Source organism: Pundamilia nyererei, unplaced genomic scaffold, assembly GCF_000239375.1.
Source record: "Pundamilia nyererei isolate P.nyererei 1_Seehausen unplaced genomic scaffold, PunNye1.0 scaffold00144, whole genome shotgun sequence".
In the NCBI taxonomy this organism is placed as follows: domain Eukaryota; kingdom Metazoa; phylum Chordata; class Actinopteri; order Cichliformes; family Cichlidae; genus Pundamilia; species Pundamilia nyererei.
Genome location: NW_005187545.1, coordinates 441,309 through 459,537, shown reverse-complemented (window position 1 = coordinate 459,537; position 18,229 = coordinate 441,309). Strand labels below are relative to the sequence as shown.

The window sequence follows — 18,229 nt, the reverse complement described above, 5'->3', positions numbered from 1 at the left end:
TAGTGATGTTAGTCTTGCTATAGAAGACTATAGAAAATACACAAGGTTCATAATGTACATCCATGGTTTCACTTCCTGCTGGTAAATCTTTTGATGCATGTCATACTGTTCTCTTACATTTCCTGTTGCTCTCTGCAGTGACTGTTCAAATAAAGGCATCATTTAAAAAAAATTTTTTTAAATGTTTATTTTACCAGAGCTAGAGTAAAAATGCTCAAATCTGCTCTAGCTTCTCATTATGTACACTGATCTTTTTCATAAAGACAGGAATAATAAGACTTGTTTGTTTGTTTTTCAGCGACTCTAATTGTCAAACCAGATCCATTTACAGGCCAAATAATTGTTTACATCGACAAAACAAGTTGAGCATTTAATACTGTACTATAGGACTGGGCTTCTAGTCAATTCTACTTGTGTCTAGCTTGATAATCAGTGTATGGTCAGCTTACAGCATACAGTATAAGCTAGACAACTTTTTTTTTCTCTTGCAACTACATAAAAAACACATGCAAGAGCAACAGTTTCTTCATGTGTAATCAGGCATCCTCCCCTCCCCCTTCTTCAAAAATGAATCTGCTTCTAGGGTGTGAAGATCTCTGTGTTAAAACCACAAAACCAGATACAAATTGAACTTAAGAATCCAACTTTATTCATGTTAAAGTGATAATTCAAATTTAATGAACAAAACACTTTATTTATCAGGCACAGAGAGCACCAGATGAGACAAAACATCAAAAAATCAACAACGCAAAAACGTCAATGCTATCTAAAATGACCAATCGCAAATTTATCCGGATCATAGCCAGGCTGTGTAGAGCTGTAGTCATCAGTGCAGAGGTTAAACAATAAAGGCGATAAGACATAAGTTAGCCAACACCCTCTATGTCCAGTCTGTAATAAATCAATAATGCATGAAATGAGTCCAGGTGAAAGCTCAGGGCCATGCAGAGATGTTTGAATTTAGAAAGGGGCACGTAGAACCAGGCTGCATAACAACAACCCACATTCATCAAGAATCGAATATGGAATCGTATCATACTATATCACTGTCATTAGGTGTTGACAATGCAACGCAAACATGTTTTTCTTGATGGGTACAGTGTTGCTGTTGAGGGGTTACTGCTGCTCCTGCTGCTGATAGTGCTGGAGGGCAGGGCTGTGTTGATCTGAGACTGTAGACATTTAAAGTCCATAGGAGAGATGGTCTCTGATTAAACAGGTGTTATGAGACAATAACACATGGAACCATAAAGCAACAAATTTAAAAAAAAAATGTGGGAAATAAACTCTGCTCTCTTCCTCCTTCCATCTCCTCATCTCATCTATCTCTCCACTTCCTGTCCATCAGAGAACAAGGCACAATTTCCTGTTGCATTAATCTATTATTTAATTTTCCACACTTAACAACACCTAATCCATAATAAAGTAACGATAGAAAAATGTTATAGAGCCAAAACAATTGTGTTTATTATTGTTCTCTGCAATGCAACAACTGGTACATGTGTTAATGTTACCAGTGCTCTTTGTAATCCAGCTGCTGAAGGATCCACTGCCTTTATCAGCCTCACACAGCTCATTCTGTCACTGTTTCCTGCTCCTGTCCTTACAGGGCATGTCCGGACAATGTTATATCATGAGGAATAATCTAAAAAAATCTATACACACACACACATGCACATACAGTGACATTTTAGACTTTCTCCAGAATACTGTGTACTATGGCCACAAGTTTTCATCACGTTGCTGATCCAGAATCCTTCCCTTATTATTTATTCCTAGTACTATAATAATAAAATAATAAGAATAAAAAATAAAGGAATAAATATAAAATAATGTATTTGTGAGGATTTTGTTTCACTATCCACTCTGTGCAGGCAGAAAGCTTATTAAATGTTTAAACTGTAGAGATACAATAATTCTGCTGCTGTAAAATCAGTATTTTGTCATATTTGAAATATTAATCTAATATATCTGTTTCTTAATGTAACTTTTTTAAAACAGTGTGTTTTTTAAATATCATAATTATAATCATCTATAATTATGTGGATATGCATATTAGATAGTTTTTAATGAAATATAAGCCCTGTAACTTACTTTAAAATTAAATATGTTCCCTAAAAAGGTGGACAGAGCTACAGATCCATGACACCCTTACCCAGTTAGCTAGCGGCTAATGACACCACTACTTGTGCAGTTAATAAAAGGACAGGTAATGTTTTATCGCGCTGTTGCACACACAGCACGCTCATTTTGTTTCAATTCGTCAGTTGCCACAAGACAACTTAACGTGTATGTAAAAACCTAATACTCCTGTGTGCTATAGACTATAGCGTGAGCTGTACATCCTATTTACTGGTTTCCCAATGAATTTGTGTTTCCCCACAGCTCCGCACCGCCCAGGTGGCAAAAAATCTGGGCGCTCTGCGAGCTCGTTCCCAGCTCGTAACCAGCACGCTCTGCCGTCAAGAGCGAGCATTTGTTAATGGTAGTCATGTGCAAGCCAGATCCTTTTATTTAGCAAAATTGTGATTTGTAGTTAAATGTTACTGTTGAGGGGTACAGGCACCCCCCCACCCCCCACACACGTGCCTGGTGCAGCTGCATAGTTGAATCCCAAAGATAATAATGTCTACATATTTTACTTTATTTTGACATTCATATAGAGCCATTATAATAGTGATAGCTCTGTGTTATGTTTTTGTTTTTCTGATATCAAAGTACTTTTGAGTTCAATTTGTGAGACTCCTTATCAACCAAGTCATAACGTAGCGCTGTCAGTCACACAGTCACAAATGTATTTATTTATTGAACCTGAAAAATAAAGCAAAACAAGTTAAAGTGAAATAAACTATCTGTTGACAGGAGATACAAACAAATGAGGTACTTTATATTACACATGCAGCTGATGTTTAAGACAGCAGAAAATAGCAGCGTGTGTGTGTCTGTGTGTGTGTGTGAAGGAGAACGAGAGGGAGACACCAACAGAGTAATTTATCTTGTTATGGCAGCAGTATTGGCTGTGAACGGCTCCAGCCAGCCATCTGACCTGCAAGGTACAGCTCAATGCAAAAAGCATTATGCTAGTTATATGTCTTAAATTCCATACTCAGTTATTGTTGCCATGGCTTTTGTTTTACTTTATTTTCTTATTCCGCACTGATAAGTTATAATTCCAAGTCTTTGAGAATCTCTCTTGTTAGGTGTATGCGTGTGTCTCGAATGGACAAATACAAACACAAAGGACTCTCGTAATGTTGAAGGTAGTTTTAAAGTCACTCATTTGTCATCTTTTTAATTCTGTGTGTGGTCTTTACTGGGTCCTTCTCTATGGGATGCCACAAGGCCAGTGACAATGGGTGGTCTTTGCTGGTATATTAGAGGATGTAGTTGATTTTACCTAACTATGATGTGAGATCAAGTGCAGCTCTTTGAGATGAATCTCTGTGGAAAGTCATCACATAATCAACAGGGTGAGAACAAAACTATTAAAACTACTGGGGAGCTTCAGTGCAAAAGTAAGATATAAGCTATGAGAATATGAGCTACGGATGAAAATAAATATGAGCTGCATGTGCTGATTGTTCACAAATAACTGTGCATGTTTAACTTCTAGCCAGTCATGATACTTTCATATGCACGTTGTAGGACAATGGTGTCAAGCATAAGGTTTGGGGTCCTGAATTGGCCTTGCAAATTCACCAATCGGTCCCATAGGATGGCTTTGGAAAATATTAACTGTATTTTTACATTTTATAGCAATATAAAACATTTTAGAAAGCATTATAAAGATTTCATTTTATGGCTTTAAAATAAATAAAGACCTCCAGCATTGGCCCTTCATACTGCACCAAAGTAATCAACTAAGACATGACAGAAAAGTTCCTGCATGTTCTAATAAAATGATATTTTCTGTCAATTATAATTACAGGACAGTCTGACCATTGAGCTACTTTCTGTAATTTTACACTTTTATTTCTTTAAATTTAAGTCCAAAGAGCTGCACTGACAGATTTCTTTCATTTACCACAGCAGAGATGTATTATTTAAATTGCACTTCTTTTTCTTACATTAAGATATGTCAAATGTGTAGTTAAACATCTTTACACTGACAGAAAATAGAGTTTCACAAGTCCGGTCCATGTCTTAGGGTATAGATACTGGAAGATACTGGCAGCAATTTGGCAACCTGGGACTATGAAATGTTAGTGAATTCAGTGGCTTTAGACACTGATTCATCCATTTGCTTAATTGCTTATCCATTTCAGCGTTGTGGGGGCTCGAGCCTATCCCAGCTGTCATAGGACAAGAGCAGCTAAGTAATTGGTGATGAGTGCATTACACATGGAGAGGGGCTTTATTTTAGTTCAGAGATTGTTTTTTAATGAGTCATCAAACAATGAGGAAAGCAATAAAAGAAATTTAATATCCATCCATCCATTCGCTTCCGCTTCTCCTTTTCAGGGTCGCGGGGGGGGCTGGAGCCTATCCCAGCTGTCATAGGGCGAGAGGCAGGGTACACCCTGGACAGGTCGCCAGTCTGTCGCAGGGCTAACACACAGGGACAGACAACCATTCACACTCACTCGCACATTCACACCTAGTGGCAATTTGGATTGACCTATCCCCACGAGCTGCATGTCTTTGGATGGTGGGAGGAAGCCGGAGTACCCGGAGAGAACCCACGCAAACACGGGGAGAACATGCAAACTCCACACAGAAAGACCCCGGCCTGATGGTGGAATTGAACTCAGGACCTTCTTGCTGTGCGGCAGCAGTGCTAACCACCGTGCCGAGACTTTTTGTTGCATCCACCATTCATGGGTACAAAAACATATATAATCAAAAAAGATATTAAAAATGCTAAATCAGCACTACAAGATAGCCGATTATTTCAAGATTGTTATTCCACAAATGTGTTCCCTAACCAAATGCTTTTTAAATGTGCTTGGTCAAAAGTGCTTAGGCTGCAAGCAAACTATAAAAAGAAACTCTTAAATAGTTAAAAACACATTTGTCTGTTTATCATGAGTGCAAAATACAGTGAATGACAAGTAAACAGCGAATATCTGCTTCCTGCAACTGTCAACCCGATTATTCCGATTTCACGGAATCCGCTGTTAAGAAGGGAAGAGTGTATCAGTCTTTAGCCTGAAAATCAGTCATTGCTTTAGGAAATCCAGCCACCCAGAAGGTGAGTGACTGACATCTTTTCTGCACACACAAACACACACTGGCCTTCATTCATTCCCTAAACACCAATGTTAACCTGAACTGAAACCACTAAATGCCACAGAATGTCGGCAAAATGTCTGCACCTTAGAGGATTTCATCATCTTTTATATCATAAAAGTGTAGCACTCACACACCCTTCATGCCCAGTGAAGTGTGCAGAACAGAGGATGAGAACAGAAAGTCGTTCTACAGTAAAGCGGGCGCGTACGCGTCAGCTGATGAATGGTCTCTGACACTTGAATATGAACTTTGTTAAACCTCCACATTAGCTGTAGCTTGTTTGTGTGGCTTTGTGCATGCATTTAGACGTGGACACATGCATTTGTAGTCCCGTGGCTTAAAACTGGCTTAAGTAATGTGAAAGAGCAAAGTAGTTCACGTAATTGTGAATAATGCGGACACTAATAGTCTAGTTTATTCCTGTCCTTCAGCATGATGCTGCCCTCTTTGCTCATTAACTGTGTGACCAGTTGAATTTCACGGTTCATGGCTCTGGCAGAGGTTTCCTCTAAGGAGGCAGTTTTAGCTCACAGGCATCCGACACTCAGCTCATACAGGGTAATTTAAGTGCATGGATGCTTTTAGACTGGTTTTATTAGAAAATACATACACAAAAGAACTCATTGTGACTGATTAGTAAGTAAAAAGATTGCAGATTGTTGATGCACTCTTCTGGAACATTCACACTCAAGGGAGTCAGATGTTTTCTACTCTGGCTGATCATTACCTGTGACAGTGCTGCACTTAAAATCAGCAGCTCCATTTGACGTCTGTGTAGCTATTTGTGTGTTTGGGCAGCCCTGCAAAATGGTAAACTCTATGTAGTGCTCCATATAGTGTGGTGTGAGTGATTTCAGACACGCCGCCAAAGCATTTCTAATGCAACCAATTATCTTTTTGCCCATTCAGCTCCATGTAACCATCAGCAAGACGTCTGTGAAGGTGGTACTGGATTGCTCAGTGGTTGGGGAGAAATACATTAATGCAGCTGGTAACATCACCACCGATGGAATGGAGGTCCTCGGAAGGACGGTTCGATCCAGAGGTAGACAAGACAGCTCTGCTCCGGTTAGTATGAATACTTGTTTGGATCAATGTAAAAAGGAAGCATTGACTACAACGTGTATTAACAAATGCAGATGTAGGCTTTGTTTCAAGACAGCATCCGATAGGATGACTTGAAAAATGAGCAGGCAAAGGTAAAGTTGCTTCTTGCTAGAGTTATTTTACAATCTGTTTCAAATTACCAGAAATGACCAGGCACCTGAGTAAGTGTGTGTGTGCGTGTGCATGTGTGTGTGCATAATTATGGCCTGTTAAGTGGCAGCCATAAATATTCACAACCATTTCATTAAGTCACTCAGTAGGAGTTCATTTTATTTATTGCAAGTGGAAATGCACAAAGTGCTTTATATATTCTGTGTTAGCTGTTCTCTACCCATTAAATAGCACAGGCACTCAAAAAAAAAGAGCTTTTGGCAGACACAGTGAGGGATGAAGGTAAGATAACCTGGGCGTTTGGAAATACTAAGTATTTCCAAAAGCCCAGTAGTAAATGTATACTACTGAGCTTTTCCAAAGAAAAATATTAGCTGATAAATGCTCTTTAATTATATTTTCTCTACCTAACAGATTGTTCTCCACTGCCAGTGAAGAAAATGGCTATTTATTTAAAAAATGTCTACTGGCTTGCCAACAGTATTTGCAAAAAGCATGTGAAAATGGAACTTGTTGTACAGAAGAATCAATGTAGTCTAACAATTCTATGTTTTAAGTGGCAACGAATTGAACTGGAAACAATCGTAAACATGTTCGTGTTCATAATTAACTTTGTGTTTAGTTGATTTAAAGGAGTACAAGTGTAACAGAATAAAATCGTACGCTCACTGGGTGCTTCATTAGTTACACCTTGTTAGCAACCGTTTCAACCCCGATTTGTCATCAGAGTTGCCTTAATTCTTTTTGGTACAGATTCAACAAGGCGCTGGAAATATTCCTCACAAATACTGGTCCATGTTTACATGACAGCTTCGCAAAGTGATTTCAGATATGTCAGCTGCACATCCGTGATGTGAATGATGTAGTGACTGTGGAGGCCAGCCGAGTATTACTAGGTAGGCTGTGGTCATGTAAATGATGCCCTGTTTGTACTAAAGGGCCCAAAGTGTGTCAAAAAATATCCCTTAGAAATTGAGACTCATCTGACTAGCTAATGTTTTTCCAATATTCCCATTTTAGTGAACTAGTGATAACTGTAGCCTCAGTTTCCTGTTCTTAGCTGACAAGAGTGACGTGTGGTGCGGTCTTCTGCTGCTGTCCCCCATCTGACATGCAGATTTGACTCGCTTTACCTTCAGAGCTTTACCAATCTAAGCTCTTCCTTAAACTGGTTGTAACGAGGGGTTATTCGAGTTACTGTTGCCTTCCTATCAGCTTAAAGTAGTCCAGCTGTTCTCCTCTAACCTCTGGCATCAACGAGGTACTTTTTACTCAGATACACACTCACTGGATGTTTTTTTCTATTTTGGACCATTCTGTGTAAACCTTAGGGATGGTTATGCTGGAACATACTAAATCAGCAGCCTGCAAAATACTCGGACCAGCCTATCTGGCACCAACAACCAGGCCACATTCAAAGTCACTTAAATCACCCTTTTTTCCTATTCAAATGCACCACTTGAACTTCAGCAGGTCATCTTAACCATATCTACATCCCTAAATGCATGGAGTTACTGCCATGCATTTGATTAGATATTTGCTTTAACGAGCACTTGAACAGGTGGACCTAATAAAGGCTGTGGTGAGGGTATAAAGAGACATGTAGCATTTGTCAGTGAGCTCAAATTATGAAATGAAAATGGGTCAAACCCCCAAACGATTCACAGCAAGTCCGTATCTTTTGGTCTTAACATTAGTTCCAGCTTTACTGTAAGAACACAGGCTCTTAAATTCCAAGACCCCCTGCGGTGCTGCAATAGAAGCACTACATATATAATTACAAGCTGTGCCACATCAGCAGCAGGGGAGCGCTCCTGTCTTTAGGAATGAAAAACCTCTGAGCCAAGTTTTTACTTACTGTCATACATTTTCCCAATAAATTGAACTGCATATGGTATTATTTATCTTCTGATGATATTATGTAAATAAGGGTGTTGGGTATCTTTTAAATTAAATGTAATTTAACTGATTTTTGTTTAATGACCTTGAGACTTTTATGAGCGGATCTGAAAACAAATGTGCATCCCATCATTATAATTGACAAAGTAAATCTGATGATTATAGGAATAATACAACAGTGTAAAGAAATACAGTTTTCTACTATATTCAGCATGAACTCGGTGTCCAGTGTCCTAGATGAAACTGCTTTATTTATTTATTTTTAAGTTTAAGAGGGGGTTTCCGAAAATATAGGTTGTCTCTGATTGTATATGCATTACACTGGAAACAATGTTGACGAAGTTTGAGGTATTGGGAATGTCAACACTGCTTTTCTAATAAAATAAATAGTGTACGGGAGCAGAGCCCCTCTTAAGTTTTGATGCTAAAATTTCGAAATGAATCAGACATAAGCCAGGGACATAATTTATAGCCAGGCCAAGACTAGCGGATCATTGAGAACATCCAGTTTGTTTATTAAAGCAATCAGCTAGACTCCATATATCTGTCTTCCAGCACATTTCAGCTTGTTATTAAAGCTCATAAGCAGCCAAGCTGTCTGTCTTCTTGCTTCTTATCAACACAGAAACACAGCATTACAAAAAACCTGGGTAATATTCAGTTTCTAATGCAACTTTTCTTTTAATTCAGCATTTTATTTACCTAATGTACATCGCAACTGCAGTATTAATGCAGAGGTTATGTGTATATCCATATGTACTCATACATGCACATGTGTTTACAGTTCCAGCTCCAGATGTTTGACATTATCTGCAGTACTTCCTGGGCCAGCAGAGATAAGTGTTGTGAGCTGCCAGCATTGGTAAGTAACATTTCTCCCTCTACTTAAACCTACTCTATGAGATAATTTGGTACGTACCTGATCTCTCTTCTTCTGTGCATTATTCACAGAATATTAAAACTCCATATAAATAAAGTGATAAGTATGGTTCCAATCAAAGCCAAAATGCTCATTCAATTAATTTAGTTTAATGTGAAAGAAATTCTCTTAATGAGACCAGTTGCGTATTATGCATATACAAAAAGTCACAAAAAGTGTGTGTCTGCCTTTATGGTAGCACCAATCAATTAACGCCCCAGGCATAAAATGTAATCCACTGAGCAAACACTAAGATCCTTATTAATTGCACACCTGTACAATAGGGTTCAAAATGCAATGTCTCAACGTACTAACCAATTTCTCTGAGGCCTGAGTGTTATCAACACATCACTGGGTAATAAAATGCATGGCAGTTACTGTCATGAGTGCGGAAACTCGCAATGTCTGAAAAATGAAATAAATTCAAAAATTAAATAAATTCAAGGCGATGAACTGCATTGACTTGTTTATTTTCAGTGTGATGTTTTTAAGCTAAGTTGCACAGCTAACACAAAAAAGTCAACTCTTACTGTAATGCACACAATGTGTTTCTTTGGCTGCCAACTCCCCCTACATGATCAGGAGTTGAGCAGCCAAACTTGGCAGGTAAGTAGATATTATGATATCACCGTGTTGCCTAGTAACTACCTTGCAACAAAGGCCTGTTTTTAGCAGAGCCCTTGAGTAAGTCGGAGTCTGTCGGCAGGGGTTCAGAATTCGGGTCTTCACATGGGTCATGTAGCCTTCAGTGCTAGTGGTTAGCTGGCAATTAAAATGTGTGCTGGGGCTTTGAGCTTATTTTGTATTTTTAAAGACAGGTATGGTTTAGCGAACGTAATGTCCTTATGTAAGCGGGCTCCTCTATACACAAGAAGAATGAAATGAAAATCCCAAGACTACTAAATTCATGATTTTTTTTTTTTACTGATTTTTTTGAGTGTTTGCATTTTCAAATATGCTCCATACTCATTACATACACATTCAAAAGTACAGATTACTCAATGAAAAAGTAGGCATGCAAAAAGTATTGATTACTCCGTCGTATTGAAGCATATTTTTGAAAATAACTTTATTTAAATGCACTTTGTAAGGACATTGTTTGCATTTACAGTTTGTAAATAATTATGCAGTTGTGTAGCAATAATAAAGAAAAGAGTTTATGCTGCATTTAAACTGAAAATACATTGTTTTTGACTTTTTTAAGAGGAAAGATATGTTTTTCTGTTAGAAAAAGATGTAATTTTAGCTGGTTTGTCCAAAGAACTCCAAAGTATGATATGAGATTTGTGGAATATGAAAAATATTAGTTTTACTGGGCTGTAAATTTAACACGGATCCAAACACCTAAGACAAACTGGCCAACGATAGCATGTATTACAAGTGTTATCTGTTTTTTTCCGGCAAAGTCTAAGCCTGTTTATGTGTGTTTTTAGTGCAGCTCAAGCCTGACCTGAATATTGACCAAAGAGACTGCACACACATTCTGTGAACTGTCTTTTCAGAGAGTTGAAGAGCAGTGCCCTCCCATGCCTCATGCCTGTACCTGCTCTCAGGACAGTAAAGGACCTCCAGGACCATCTGGACCACCTGTAAGACGATATTTATACACATTTACTCTTTAATGTAGTTACTTAAACACTCATACTCTGCCTTTTATGAACAAATCACTCCGATGTGGAAGTCCTTTAAAGGTTTCCTCTGCTCTCTGTGCTTTTTATCCTTCTTTGTGTTGTTAGAAACTCAATTGAACTCTTTCTTTAGATCAGTTACTCATTCGCTTCATCTAGTCTCTCAAGACTCTCATCAACTAGAAAATTCTACAGAAGTAAAGAAAAAATGTTTGGATGGTCATTAGTGGACACTGCTCGTAATGTCAAAGTCAATCCAACATTTTCAATGTGAACATACTTTGACTGAATTAATTTTAGTTACGGTCAGTGCTTTTCTCAAGACCAGTCTTAAAGTTATTGTCGATTTTACTCCACATAGAACTTCTATTCAGCAAGATGTTAATTTTGGGACTGAGACCTTAAATTTACCAGGGAAAGGTTAATTGATTTCTGCATAATCATACTTTTGCAATCAAATTTGTTACCTCCTGCTTCACAGTTCAGATACAGAAGCTTAGTCTAACTATAGTTTATGACAAAATCATAAAGACCAGAGCAAAAGACATCTAAATATGTAATATATCACAGTGTGAATAAACTCTAGATGGAACAGGGTGAATATATCCAGCAACACAAAAGGACATGATATCAAAGGGTAGATAAAAGTGCTTTTAGAGTCTACCCTGTGTTTTGTGACATATACACAATAACAAGTCTTTTTTCTTTTCATCAATTAATGCCTGAAGACACTTTTCCATTTCTTAGAGGCATTTTCTCTGGGGTGTCTGAATGTTAGACAGAGTTGGGGTGTACATGCCGAACAGTTGTATTCCTCTCACGCAATCGCAGATTGTACCAGAATGAGGTCGGGAGATGAGAGCGACTAAATGAGCTCATTTGCAGCCCGAGACTTTTTGTCTAAATTCTTCTTTTTCTCTCTTCACCACTTTCATTTGCGCTATCGCTCCTTAAGTTCTCTCTCTTTGTCTTTGTCGGCACCTTTGGGTAGCGGAGCAGGAGAGGGGTGTAGATCCACACTGGTATAGTTTGAGAAAGTAATTATTGGGCGACTCCATTTATCACAGCCAAGTAAAATCCCCCCCTATGTTTTTTTTCCTTGTCCAACGAGCCAGATCTGCTTTCTCATTGGTAGGGTTATATCCACAGGTCACAGCTCTCTCCCTCTGGATTTGTTAAACCTCCAGTTCTATAACAGAGGAAAGCTCTATGTTGTATAAAATGTTCACATTTTATAGGGAAACTACCAAAGAATTGAAATTTCTCATGTAATATTTAGGATTACATATTGTTCTCTGTGTTTCTTTCATGTTTTCTATATACAGTCTCTGTTGCTTCTTCTGTTTTCCAGAGATTAATATAGCATAGAAAATACCTTAGCTTCTCACTTTTCATTGTTTTTCTCTGTTTTATTTATTTTACCTCCTCCTCCTGCTTGGGGCTCTTTCTCTCGTTTTATTGTCGTTTTATGCCTCTCTGTAACTGTTTCTGTCGCTCTGTCTGTGTCTGTTACTCTCGCCCACATTCAATGGGCTTCTTAAATCACATTTTAACTGCAGGATATGGGAATAGATGAATGGTGTGATGGCGAAATCATAGCTGCTTTTGTGCTAAAACTGCACACTGTAGTCACTGGGATTTAGAGAAAGGATGAAAAATTATCACAACTCCCCTTGTTAAAAACGATATAACGGTCGGTTCACGTGTATGTGAAAACAGATTTACTCTTCTGTTGTTGCAGTGCTAACACTTTGTTCTCTCAAAAATAAGGTGGTGGTGGGGGGGGGGGGGTTAAGATCAATCAAATAAAGCTGTAAAATAAACATGTATCAGGTAGATGGATACCTGATACAGCGTCTAATACTACAGTCACATTGGGGGAAACAGTAGTTGAAGATTACAGTTCAACTAAAATTAATGCAACTGTGTGAAATGAACTTGCAATCTAGTTGCATTTGAAATGGTTGCATTAAAGATGGGAAACAGGTCTGCAATCACTGGCACTCGGTTGCTTCTTACTAAAGCAAGTGGGCACCAAACGGGACTTTGGTACAAAGATGGCAATAAAAAGGTGGTAAGATGGCGTTTGTCAGCCATCAGTTTGTGATTAAATGGGATCAAGTAGGCAGTTACATTTAGTCTAAATTGGTGAACATCGTAAATCTGTTGCCATCTACATACACATACATTTACATTAAACATATTATTAACACTGTAACTACTTACATTCAGAGTCCAGCCACAGCCTCTTACACTTGAAATAGAAGTTCCGAAATTCCTCCTCAAATAGTGACGTAGTTGCTGCAGGATGGTGATTTCATTGCATTTCATTAAAGATGTATGCTGTGCATTCCACCCTGTAAAAAGAACAGTTCCTTAAAAAACTAAAATTACTGTGACATTCATCCTCAACAATGAGTGGATGTAAACTTCTGACCACAACTGTACTGGGGCTATAACCAGAATACAGGCAGTGGGTAACCAGTCCAGTCGAATCTTCTCTTGCAGTTAGACATCTTGCAGAGATGTTGCATATCCTGGCAGACTTACTTAGATTGATTTCAAGTGAGTCTGTAGATTGTAAATGGTAAATAGTCTGTATTTGTAAAGCGCTTTACTGGGTCCTAAGGACCCCAAAGCTATACACAATCATCCACCCACTGGTGATGGCAAGCTACAGTGTAGCCACAGCCGCCCTGGGGCGCACTGACAGAGGCGAGGCTGCCGGACACTGACCACCACCAGTAGGCAACGGGTGAAGTGTCTTGCCCAAGGACACAACGACCGAGACTGTCCAAGCCGGGGCTCGAACCGGCAACCTTCCGATTACAAGACGAACACCCAACTCTTGAGCCACGATCACCCCTGATTGTATCAGTCTGTGTTTATAAATTAGATGCTAATTATTTGCAAGACTTTGCTAATCTGTCTGAGAGTGACTATAATAAGTCCAAGTTGGACCACAGTCATTAGAAACAGGTTGCCTACCATCAAGTAACCATTGCAATCAGCTAGCTATTAAAAGTGGTCACCTAGAAGTTGAATATTTTGCACACTGGGATAATTGTAGAAAAATATTAAATGGGTAATTTCAGTAATGTCATGAAAACAAAAACAAGGAGCCAAATAAGAAACTGTAATAGCAGAAAGAAAGTTTTTGTAATAGCAGAAAATGCACTTTTGTCTGCTGTATTTTTCCAGTGTGCAGACTACAGACATAATCACTCACAACAATGCTGAGCCTTTCTTCCTCAGAGTAATTTTTATGTTTGCATTCACTGCCAGATGTACGTCTTTTCCTGCCTCACGCAGCAGCAGACCTCTTCACATTTCAGCATTTCAAATACTATTGATTGGCTGAGCTGAACTGCAATCTGTGCCGTCTGATTTGGCACAGACTCAACTTAACGCTGAACGTCAGTCAACAATCAATCTAAAATAAGGAAAGCAAGACATGCTCAACCTGCCATGTCTGTTTGTTCAAAATGAATAGTGCCCATGCTGTTTGAGATCCAAGCATTATTTAAAAAATGTAAATTTCCCTTCGGCATAAAATTGCTAAGTTGAACAATAATTGCCCCGTTTTTTCCACATTCATTAAAGTCTCGTGGAAAAATCCAAATGTAATTACATGTGCTGTTACTGTTGGAAGCTCATTTCAGTTTCTCTGCAGGTTTTTCCGTGCCTCCAGCAAGTGCTCTGATTGTTTAGAAGAATCCATTAAAACAACAGAAATACATTTTTGAACTGATGAACAGGCCCAGTCATTTTAAGTACTACTTTTCCCCTGATGTGATTTTACAAAGACACAGTCGTCATAGGCCCATTTCACCATTGATTCAAAGTATTTCAAAATAATTCTAGGGGTCATTGGTCATTGTCATCATTCCTGTCCTACCTGACAAAATGAATGTGCCAATTCAAAGCTTCGTGTTGGGATATTGGCTGCCATCTGTAGGTTTTTTTGATAATAGAGTTGTGGCCCAGGAGCAAACCTTTGGCTGTCTAACAACGAGTATTCCTCCACAACGAAAACTAAAAACACACTGGAAAAAACCCTTTTGATTTGGTTAACTTGGTCTGCTGTTACATTCGCCTTTATTAAACTTTGATTATGGTTTTGTTAACTAATTGAGCCTGTTTCTGTCACTTTACGTTTAAGTACATAATCCAAGACCAGCACACACATAAGGAATCCCTGCAGAGAGCACTGACTACATCTAAAAGAGACAATATATCCTACGTCTACCAATTAAAGCAAACTGATTGGTGTTGACTTCCAATTGATAGAAATTATCGAAAAGAAAATGACCTCTTGTTTTTACCACATCTGTATGTCTCTTCTCATATTCCTCCCACCCTTGTCTCGTCTGGTTAAATACTTCAGGAACTACCTAGTTGCCCCCAGCTTCCCAAGGCAGACCTAGTTAAGAAAACACAGGAAGGGGATATATCCCAAATGGGCCAATGATTAGCAGATGTGTGTTGCCTGTCCCTGGATAAACCTCGAGAAGGGTCAGCCCGAGGTTTATGGCTTTAGATTCTCGCTGTTAGTCACAGATGCAGCGTAATAAAGTGTAGAGCTCACAGGAGCAGTTTACAGCATTATGATCAGCGCTGGCTTCTCTCCATGAGCCTCACAATCCATTCATATGAAAGACACGTGGCGTTCTACGTTTAGCATATTTTTAAACATAAACCCCAGTTTCCATGTTTTAGTGGAAGTCTTGATACATTTACAGTCTTACAGCCCATGTTTTTTTCTTATTTCTGTTATTACCGTGTGTCTCTGGTGTTTGTTTCAGGGTGGTCCAGGCATACGAGGAGCCAGAGGAGACAGAGGCGAGCCAGGAGTGACGGTTTGTAAAATGCTCTTAAATTCTGGGACACTATTGTCCTGCTACAGTCTTGAACATTTACTGTATTTCACACGGTTAAGGCATGAAAAATGTTCCACAGTGGGAAAGCAGAATTGCTGCATGAGTTAAAAATAATGTTGAGACTGGATTTTGCCAGACGAAATTTTGGTGTGTGCTGTGGCAAGGAGCAGGTGGGAAATGGCTGCGAGTACGGCAGCCAGCATAAATGGGCATAATTTCTGTGATTTTTACAGAGGGATAAATTGAGCCTTGAACTTTGAAATATGTTTCTTGGATGACATCTGACCCCTTTAGTAGAGCCTCATGATTTCACCTGTCACAGTTCAGTCAGACTGAAGTCTGCATGAACGAAATGAAGGTGGATCAGTTTGCAAAAGCCAGTGAGTTTGTCTCTCACAGTGTAATAAATTTAAATGGATGCCCGGATCATTTGTTTATTTTTGTGTGGTATTCTGCACGTGGTGGTCCACACCAGTGGGTCCAAGAACAAAGCAACCATCGCCTTCTGTTTAATGACACATTCAGTGATGAAAGTGTAAAATATCGGACTTTGAAAGAGTTTCAACAGCATTCAGGTTACATACCTGTAGTTTAAAGGAAACTGATATTTGCAAGGGTATATCTCACTTGTCTAGTTTACCTCCACTCGCAGCCATCCTGACTGACTGTAATGTTTGGATCTGCTCTGGTTTTGGTATGGTCGTCTGTTCCAAACTTTTACTAAACATCCAGCTGCAGCAGTCGCTACAGATCCTGATCCTGGTGGAAATTTCTCTGAACAAAAGCTCCCATGAGTGAAATTTAATCTTAGAAAAAAGTTCTGACGCTTTTTCTTCTTTGAAGGAGGCGACATTGGTGATGCAGCTTGTGCTGAAAACCACACTACTGTCAGTCAGGGAAATAAGGTTGTATATCGCAACCATATGTCCCACTTTTTTACCTCAGCGACAGCACGTCAAGTGCGACACATGAAGTGTCCCACAAAAAAAAAACCCAAACAACATATAGTCAGTAATGACTGTATGTGATGTGTTTCATGGGTGCAATGGACTACCTAGTGCAAGTAGTCCATTGTGTTAGCTATGAAGAGAGATGTGGCTTTCTGCACTGCAGGCACACACACACAGTAGAGGATATTAATATACAGTGCTGTGCAAAGGTCTCGATTTACCCCTTATTTCTTCAGATTTTGTTTCCAAGGAGCCAGACTGAAGTGCTATTTTTTCACAACACATTCTCACTCCCAAAGCATAACATTTTACGCTAGGTGACAAATCGTCAATATGTTACACTTCCGGGCACCCAACACATCCCTAGATTACGAGATCGGAAAAAATGAGGAAACATGAGAACCATTTGGAATGAATCCACACATGTACATTCATTTTACTTAAATCACTTTGGAAAACACTATTAAAGTTTAGAGTTGAGGTTAAGGTTAGGGATAAGGTTAGGGCTGGAGTACATGGCTGGAACATGTATTACAACAGGATCATTCTACTGGATTTCATCCATAACCCGGCACGTAGCATACGCAGACGGTCACCTTTCGCGTTCCTTAGGAACGCCGTGGGACTTGACAAATCAAAATTATATTTGGCCTCGGTAGTTAGAGCGGGCTATTTTTTCAGAGGAATTTTTACAAACTCTAGTTTTGCCTTCTATACTGTATTTACATGTATGTTTGCATGTGTTTCTGGCAAAATATAAAGAAATGATTGGTGGATGAAGACTTTCACACAGTACCGTATTCCTGCTCGATCAGTCTTACAGCATTCGTACATCTGTGTCATCAGTATGCTCCTCCCTGAACTCATCTTTATTCAATGCTACTAATTCATTTTAGTGAATTACATATTACAGGATAACGGTGGATAAAACGCAAAATAAATTATTCTTTTTGTAAAATAAACCTTCAAGTGATTTACTTTGGTGCAATATTTTTATGAGAATAATATTAAGTTAAATATGAGATAAAAAAAACAACATTTCTCTCTGTTTGTTTTTATTTCCTTTCCACTCATGTATATCTGATCCATGCTTTATTTTGATCATGTGCATGGATAAGGCAGCCCTGACCCAACAACCTCTAAGGCTGAACTTTAAAATAATAAATACAGCTGGAGCAACGATTACTTTGGCTACTGCTGCCGCTCAGCCAACAAGCCACAAATACTGCAAGTCAGTCGTGGTTTGTAGGAATTTCTCTTTTCTGTCTCCTGTTTGTGAACTGGGTTTGTAATCCATACACACCAATGAAATGAGCTGCAAAGACCTGACTTCAGATGGATGGCAACCATCTAAACCTGATGGACATCATGCTGATGAATTGGCACAAAAAATCTCTTAAACATTCTTTGGAGATTAAATTGATCAAAAACGTGTAGAACGATCTGAACAGAAGCAGCGATCGTGTCCGTTTTTATATTTAGTAAAGCTATAAAGCTCTCACG

General features: G+C 38.8%; 1 protein-coding gene across 1 annotated transcript in view; it reads left to right on the top strand.

Moving 5' to 3' along the window:
* Positions 1-18,229, top strand: part of col14a1a (collagen, type XIV, alpha 1a) — a 151,839-nt gene that overhangs the window by 99,955 nt on the left and 33,655 nt on the right. Inside the window, exons 33-36 of the mRNA XM_013913665.1 lie at positions 6,142-6,300; positions 9,134-9,211; positions 10,771-10,857; positions 15,702-15,755. Of these exons, the coding sequence (XP_013769119.1) occupies positions 6,142-6,300; positions 9,134-9,211; positions 10,771-10,857; positions 15,702-15,755 (378 nt within the window). The remainder of the gene's footprint in view (positions 1-6,141; positions 6,301-9,133; positions 9,212-10,770; positions 10,858-15,701; positions 15,756-18,229) is intronic.